General features: G+C 39.7%; 1 protein-coding gene across 9 annotated transcripts in view; it reads left to right on the top strand.

Annotated features, from left to right (window-relative positions):
* Fat3 (FAT atypical cadherin 3) overlaps nt 1–8,542 on the top strand; it is a 622,271-nt gene that overhangs the window by 443,549 nt on the left and 170,180 nt on the right. For all 9 annotated transcript variants that reach the window (XM_048795699.1, XM_048795700.1, XM_015489994.2 and 6 more), the window contains one exon: nt 1,351–1,412. In XM_048795699.1, the coding sequence (XP_048651656.1) occupies nt 1,351–1,412 (62 nt within the window). The remainder of the gene's footprint in view (nt 1–1,350; nt 1,413–8,542) is intronic.

The raw sequence follows: 8,542 nt of genomic DNA, 5'->3' as shown, positions 1-8,542 counted from the left end.
ATAGTAGAGGATAGGAAAGGTAGCAGAACATGACAGTCACTAGTATGGCAATATGTAAATCAATGGATGTGTAATTGATGTGATTCTGCAATCTGTATATGGGCTAAAAATGGGAGTTCATAACCCACTTGAAGCAAAGTGTGAAAGATGATATATCAAGAACTATGTAATGTTTTGAACAACCAACAATAAAAAAAAAAAAGAAAAAAAAAAGAACTAAAACAAGGAAATGATAATTAACAAAATATCTAGTGGGCCAGCTTGTCAACAGCCTTGCTACCCTGAGTAAGAGATTGTTTTGAAGCCCATGGGAAACTATTTAATCTCGTGTGCCTCTTCTTTGCTTTCACTTCTTTGCATGTTCTCCCATCCACCACTGTGTATGACACAGAAGCTTCAGGTCAAGAACCTCTCCAAGGATCCCACTGAAACACCTTTCCCCCATTCCATGTGCCTTGCCAGCATTGGGATTTCGTTCTTCATGATTTCCTGTTCTTTCCTTGTCAATCAGAATGTACCATGAAAACAACCCAACTCACATTCACTTCAGGGACATGGTGGAATTGAGAAACGGAAAATAAATTTGACCTTCTAATTGCCACTTGACAATAAGAATAATAAAACCTGCAAAAGACAAATTGGTGCAATAGGCTGGGAGGCCTTGAAGATTTCAGTCATCCCATTCCATTTTCTTTGTCTTTATACTCAAAGGGTGATTCATTTATGAGAAATGGTGTTGGAAGAAAAGATAGGGAGACCTTTTCCCTGTGGAATTATTTTGTGTCAAGATTTAAACAAGTAAAAGAATGATAAAATTATATATGTGACCTTTGGTTTGTGAGTTATTAAATTTGCAATGCTTATGTGTACAAGTAGTTATTATAGAAATAACCTTTTTTTAAAATATAACAAAACATTATATGAATATATAAAAATTAAGTAAGAAAGTGCTATTACATAGCCCAAATGTAATCAGTGTCAACAACCTATTAGTTATTCAAGAACTTTAAAATCTTTAATGAGGCTCCAACAGTAGAATTTCAGTCATATGTAAATGAATCTTTGAAATGCCTCATTATCAGAACAACAATGGTTCTTTAGTGACTTCTCAGGTCCCCAAAGATAACAACACCTGGCTATGGTAAGCAAAACCAGATCAATTTTTCATATTTTCTTCATCAACTTTGCTTTACCAATGATTTGTGAGCCTATTCTGATTGTCATGGGGGGAACTAGAGAGTTTACTGTCCACTGTCACTTTTGCTTTTCCTTTAAATGGAGTTGTTTCCCACAGTCGGTAATCTACTTGCCCCAGATATTTAAAAGTCAAATATTCTCATTTCTACACAGGTCTGATTACCACAACTTCAAGGAAATTGGATCGAGAGCAGCAGGCAGAGCATTTTCTGGAGGTAAGTGCACAGAGGAAATGGCTCTTGTTAAAATTTTTGCTAAACTCCCTGAGCCTTCATCACAAATAGGAACTTTAATACAATGAAAAAGTCGGTTGCAAAATGAATTTGCCTCTCTTGGGCTGAGTGCTTCAGAATTTAGAGCGTTCTGGTGCATTCCCATTCGTCTGCTCTTGTGAGCCAAGCAAGAGTGATAAAGAGGCCTTTACCTCCGCTAAAAACAGGCAGCTGCATGGATATTTCTGCCTTAACTTCAGGCCTCTTTGTCAATAATCAGAAAAGAAAGTTCCAGAGCAGCGTCCAGTGGGCCCACTGCCCCATGAAAAGAGAAAGAGCAGCAGTTCTGCGGTTCAAGTGAAGTGCACTTCTCTCCCCTCATTTCTTTTCCTGGGGAGATGGTTGAGAAAGAGAAGGCTGCTGGTTGATTCATGGCTCAAGGTGACTGTTTCTGAAACCATAAAATGTCCTCCTATAATTCATTAAGACAGGAACAGCAGCAAGAACCTTATTTCTGGTAGAGAAAAAAAAAAACACTATAAGGCAAGGGATGAGAAAATAGACATGAAAGAGCGTTATGGAACATTCCTCCTATACGTATTGAGTATCTTTATTGAAAAGGTTGAAGTCTGCATAGTTTGTATGGCACTTTTATCTGAGTGTGACTGTGTGATATGAAGGGATGACAATACTCAGAACCTAGGGTTTTGATAAGGGTCTATGATGTGTCCATGCTTCTAAAATGATCTTTCTATTTCTCAGACCCACTTACCCGAATTCATCCACCATACTTATGTGTGTGCATGCATACACCCTCCTCAAATCTTACAATAGGATCTCTTCTAGCATCTTCCTTTAAGTCATATCAGCAGTAATGATCTAGTTAAAGAACACTGGAGCTGGGAGTCATGGCACAGGCCTATAATACATGATGTGGGAGTCTGAGGCAGGAGGATAGCAAGTTTAAGTCCAGACTTGGCAATTTGGAGACCCTGTATTAAAATAAAATTCTTAAAGAGAAGAAAAAAAAAGCTGGGGTTGCAGTTTAACTGTGATAGACTACCCTTGGGTTCAATCCCCAGAATCCCAAGAAAAGAATACTGAACTAGGAGTCTGGGCACGTGGGTTTTTAAGCTGCCCTGACATGATTAACTCAAAGCTGTGGCCAGTGCTATTTAATTACCTGGGATCTGAGTTTCCCCTATTGTGAAATGTGGCAAATAATTGCTAATCCATATACCTCAAAGGATCACTATTAGAATCAAACCTTATATTCTGTATCAAAATATTTTTTGAAACTTACAAGGTATTACACATAGGAAAGGGTGATTATTATCATGCAGCCCTATGATAATCCTTTTAAAACATTACTATCATCTCATAAAGATGGAAGATTCCAGGCTGCCAAAAATAATTATAATATTTTTTTTTTCAAAATCCTATTAATGGGTTACAGTACCTACATGGTCCAGAATTACAGTACATTTGCCAGAGTAATAACACCTTATGTTTTATTTATGTGCTTCTTTCCTTTTTAGAAGAGAGTCCAGGACTCCTGGAGAGACAATGTTCTTAGATAGTTGAACCCATTACCTCCCAGCAGGAGGAAGGGAGGGCATCTCATTAGCTGGGGAATCTGCTGAGATCACTTGCCTTGTCCTCACTAGGTGGTGTCATGAGGGGTATATGGTGCAGAGTGTGACCATTATAGGATAAAGCTACAAGGAAAAGAGGCAAGGATGTTTTCCAGGCATTTAATTTACTTCCCAAAAGAATCCTTAGTGCTTTCATATCCTCTACACACTTACATAGATGCTGAGTAACAGTTTGGTACTATTTGCAGATATGGAAAACCCAGTTTGGGATCTAGAACATAATTTTACTGTTATGGTTATAATCTGTTTAGGGAGGTAGGGTAGCATAGCAATTGACCTCATAGCAGTGTTGGGCAATTAAAATATATGTAAAACATCCAGTTCAGTATCTGGCACTAAGTACATGCTCTGGAAAGCGTAGTTAAATAATCATTGTGGTCTTCATCATTATTATATGGTGACATGATAGTTGCACCCTCCTAAAGATTGAACTTCATTTCCGTACCCCAGGAAGGATGGTTTTCCCACACACCAGAAATACAGAAGGAGCCCAGGTACTAACCACTGAACTCAGCATGTATACCATGACTTCCTTATGTGCTGGGGACACAGAGGGAACAAGAGGGTGGGAAGGCACATGATACATGAGTAAATGGTATAATTAGACAGAAGCTCCATGAGGCCACTAAAATAGGTTCCATGATACTGCCTGAAAGCAGACGGGGTGGTATGCAAAAACTCAATAGATTGATGAGGAAAGCCCAAGGAGGTGACATTTGGTGACATGATGCCTAGATTCTGTTCAAGAAACAGAACCAAGGCCAGTGTGGTGAAAAGTGCAAAGTGGAGCAGAGGTAGAGGATTGCAGGTGACGGGAAAGCAAGTTGGAAAAGCAGAGGGCTGCAGTGAGGATTCTGAGTTTTTTCCTTAGTGCAATGGAGAGCCAGTAAATGGGTGGCAGGGTCTAATCTGTGTTGTAATGGCAGAGTTGGGCTGGAGCAGGGGCCTTGGGGATAGATGGGAGCCTGGGAAACTTTTAGAGAGGTCCAGATGAGATGATGGACGATCGTGGTTTAGAGGAGGGTGAGGGCAGTGGGTCAAATAGGGAATTGTCTAATACAGATCCCATCATGATTCCTCATAAAGCAGCAAAGTAGATTTTTAAAAATTTTCAAAGTGAAATCGTATATATTATAGAGCGTCTGAATCTTACCAATTTTCCTCAAGTTGGTCCTCCATTCCCCTGCCAGCTCCCAGGATCCCCCAACAAAATGCTGTCACATTTAGTAAATCTCCTTTTAAGATTTTCAAAAACTAGCTGAATCTCAGCCTCTTCCTCCTCCTCCTTCTCCACTACCTTCTTTCTCTTACTTGCACATTCTGTTGCAGTCACTCTAAAATGTACATTTCTTGGCCACGCTGATTTTGTTCTCTATAACATTGCTGTGAGAATTTGAACACCCTCTGGTTCTTTGTTCTGAAAGGATCATGGAAGGAATATTGCTTTAACTTAGTTCTGCTAAAAAAAAAAAAAAAAGAGTAAAAGAATATTATTCAGAGTGTGGGACAGAGTCTTTTGTTAGACACAAAATTTTGTAACTGAAAGTACATTTTGTGAGTTGTGAAGACTGGGTGTGGGTAATTAACCTCCTGGAGAGCCTTTAATTGCCAAGATAACCTTATGCTCCTCTTAAACTCATATTCACCTCCTGGCTCTATTTTGTACTTTTCCTTTCCAATAAAACAAAATTGACTCTTCTTGAAAGGACCTACTTAGAAGTTGACTTGGCAGGTATGCTCTGACTAGGTAACCAGAAGGACATTAATGACTTGTTTGTAGTTTGCTGTCCCCCTGATAGAAGGCACTTTAATTCCCTGCTGGCACTCTGTACATTGACTGAAGCTTCTTAGCTTTGTGTGGGCCACAAGGTTTTGTGAATCAGTAAAGCATTCACCTTAAATCTGTAGCTATCACAGGAAGGCTGTCATTATCAGAATTCAAAGGACTTGCTAAAGCAACAAGAGCAGCAAAGAACTGTAGGCAAATTCACAAGTACAGCTTACATTTCTTTAGTGAATTCTAAGCGTAAACTCTTCTGGTTTGGAACTATGTTATGTGAAAATATTACACTAATCTCTTTTTTTATTACAAAAAAGTGCAAAAGTACAGAGGTTTTTAGCTCATATAATCCATGTCCAGTTCATCTCTTGACAGCTCGTTATAATTGTAGAGGCTAATTGAAGGCTAATTCCAGCATGTAGATACAGAAAGTTGATAAAAAATGCATAAAATAAATAGTGAATTAACGTTTTAGATTGGTAGTTTTGACTTTATTCCTGATTGCTTCATTATCAGAGAAGGCAGCTGTGAAATAGGGAATGAATATCCTCTTTCTTATAATCACTTGTAGATTGTTTTCTCACCTAGGACTTTTTTAAGCTCCCTGTGGATAAACCTTAGTTTATCATGGCAGTGAACTCAGGGAATGCTTGGACACTAAATTCCAGCCTGCCTGAGATTTTGTTTTGTTACTCTTCATTGAGCTTCGATGGGCTACTGAGTCTCTCTGAGCTCCCTTTCCCTCGTGTGTAAAGTGAATAACAATTCCTGCATTAGGCTTGGGATAGAGAATAGATGAACCCAGAGCTGAAAAGATGCATCTGTTTGTGCAGTTCCATGAGTGGTGGGGACCGCGGTCAGCACAGATCGTCCGACTGGCCTCTGTGTTCAGAGTAGTTAGCTCAGCTCTTGGGAACAGGGGCCACTCAGTAAATATGTGAGTGAAAAGAATTATTTCCCCCTAAATGAGATCATAGAGAGGGCAGGATTAGCATGTGGGAAACAACATGAGTTTAGAGACAGAAGGAACTCTCCACCTGCTTCCATCTTCATGAGTTTGCTAAGCTAGAGTAAATTCCTCTTTTTCCTTATCTGCAAAATGGGAATGATAACACCTACCTAGCATATAAACTACATAAAGGGCTGGCACACATTCAAGCCACCACAACAATTTTTGTCCCTCTCCCTTTCCCCCACACCATCCTTTTTCCCTTGTCTTCAAAACATACATTGTCAGCTCCCTTTCTTTTTCTGTGACTCTGGTACTTTGAATAGCGTATAGCAATTTGATTATTCTTAAAAGATATATCCACTTAAATAGTCCTATAGTCCTGGCTTAATTATGTGTGAATCTTTATCTCGCTTGCTGAAAGAGTGTTATTTTGCTTCCCTTTTGATCTTGAAATGCTTCTCTGTTCAGGGCTGGATGGTTCTGATAAAAGTCTCCCAAAGAGAAGAGAACGAGTATTTTATTTGCAAATCAAAAAAAAAGATGACAAGCCCCAGTAACCAATATAAAGACAGCAGATGAGAAATTATGCTGAGTATGTACGTATAACTTGAAGTAGCCCAGAAAATGTGCTGAGATTTTATAGTGAAGGTGGTATAAATATCAAAGCATATTACAGGGGAATACATTAGATCCATAGGAATGCATATTATTTAGTGTCTGTCCTTCTAAAACACTCATCCATCATCCTGTGCAAGATACAACTCACGAGACTATTTTTTTTCTTCCTGTCTGAAATTCTCATCCCTTTTCATAGTTTGATTTTCAGAGGGAAAAGTATTGCTCTTCAGTAAGTTTTTATAACATTTCCTCTTGCCTTAGGATGCAAACTGATTTCTTCAGTGAGTGCACATCCTACCTTGGTTAGCATCTCCTTTTGAAATGATGATTTCTACTGACAAAGAACAGCTGCAGGTCCTCTTCTTCCATTAAGCAGTCCGTATTTTGACCATTTAAGTCCAAAAGAAATGGACGTTTCTCTCACCGGGCTCCTTTTTTAGCCACCCTAAAACGTTCTATAGGTGTCAATAGGTCCTAAAAGAAAAATGGTATGTCCGTGCATGAAAACAGCAGCATTATCAGGCATCAGTCTCAGAAGACGAGTTTGTCCCAACTTCAGTGTTCCCAAGCTCCTGGAAAGGGCCATGCAGCTTGATGCCCAACAAATCCCTTGTGATGCAGCTGCCCACCCCTTCCCATCCTCTCCAGTCATTCTCTTTCCACAACCTCCCCTTCTCAGGGCTTCAGTTGTTCACATTCTTATCGTATCAACTTCAGTAAAGATTAATCTACTGTCTATTTTTTCTTTCTTTCTTAAATGCTTTATCAAATTCCTCTTCTTGGCCTGGTATTAGGCCCGTCACCAAAGTTCTCTTAGTGAGTCAGTGTGTTTTCATGCTGTTTTTTCTTTGACTTCACTGTAAGTCTCTTAGAGTACCCGACTCTGTGGGTTAGATGGAGGAGGCACTTTTCTTAGTCTTTGTCTTGGATCAAAGGGCTGATTTTCATTCATAAAAACTGCTGCCAGGCATGGTAGCACATGCCTGTAATCCCAGCGGCTTGGGAGGCTGAGACAGGAGGATCATGAGTTCAAAGACAGCCTCAGCAATAGCAAGGGGCTAAGCAACTCAGTGAGATCCTGTCACTAAATAAAATATAAAATAGGGCTGGGGATCTGGCTCAGTGGTCGAGTGCCCCTGAGTACAATCCCCAGTACCCCCCCCCAAAAAAACTTCTTTTCCCCCATTATATGGACCTAGACACAGACTTTAAAAAGTGCACAGCAAGAGCCAAGGTCACAAGCACTTCCTAGCAGTGTCTGATAAAGGTCTCCTTGTCTTATTAGGACAGATATGACTCTAAATGTCCATCAGCATATTGAAATGTGGCTAATTGATTCCTTGGTTCCCATGGCCCTTCTGTAATAACTGATTGGCTCAGGTGTCAGGGCAGTGCACCCTCAAGCATTAATGTCTACTTATCTGAAGAAAGGAGGTTTTCTCTTTTGCCCTTTGGTTGTCTATACACCACTCCTTGCTACTCTTCTGCCATTCACTGTGAGCCCAGCTCTAGACAGGGCTTGTTCTCTGCAGGGTATTGCCCTGAACTGCAGGACAAAGTCCATCTGAGGAGGTGGTGTATCCACATTGCAGGTGGCAGCTTGTACTCCAGCAAGGAGTGACTACAGAGCAGTTCTTAGGAGCTGAACTGTGTCTCCCCCAAAATGCATGTGTTGAAGTCCAAAACCCCAATACCTCAGAAAATGATTTTATTTAGAGATGGGGTCTCTGAAGAAGTTATTAAGTTAAAATGAGGTTGTTAGGGTAGGCCCTAATTCAATATGACTGGTCCTTATCAGAAGAGGAAATTTGGACATAGACATGTACAGAAGAAAAAGAAAGTCCTCTACAAGGCAAGGAAAGAGATCTCATAAAGAAGTCTTAAAAAAAACCCTTGATCTCAGACTTCTAGTCTCCAGGATTATGAGAAAATAAATTTCTATAATTTAGGCCGTTCAGTCTTATGTACTTATTATGGTGTCCCTAGCAAACTAATATAGCAGAGAGACTTCATTTACTATCCCGTCCTACCAAACTATAATTTCAAGGTAGGAGGAAAACAGTTTCATTTAAATATGGTGGTTTCCATACTACATAGGTCAAGAAAGACATATTCTCCCAGTTAAAAT

Source organism: Marmota marmota, unplaced genomic scaffold, assembly GCF_001458135.2.
Source record: "Marmota marmota marmota unplaced genomic scaffold, marMar, whole genome shotgun sequence".
Taxonomy (NCBI): Eukaryota; Metazoa; Chordata; class Mammalia; order Rodentia; family Sciuridae; genus Marmota; species Marmota marmota.
Note: the sequence above shows the minus strand (reverse complement) of the source record. Positions and strands in the feature narration are given on the sequence as shown.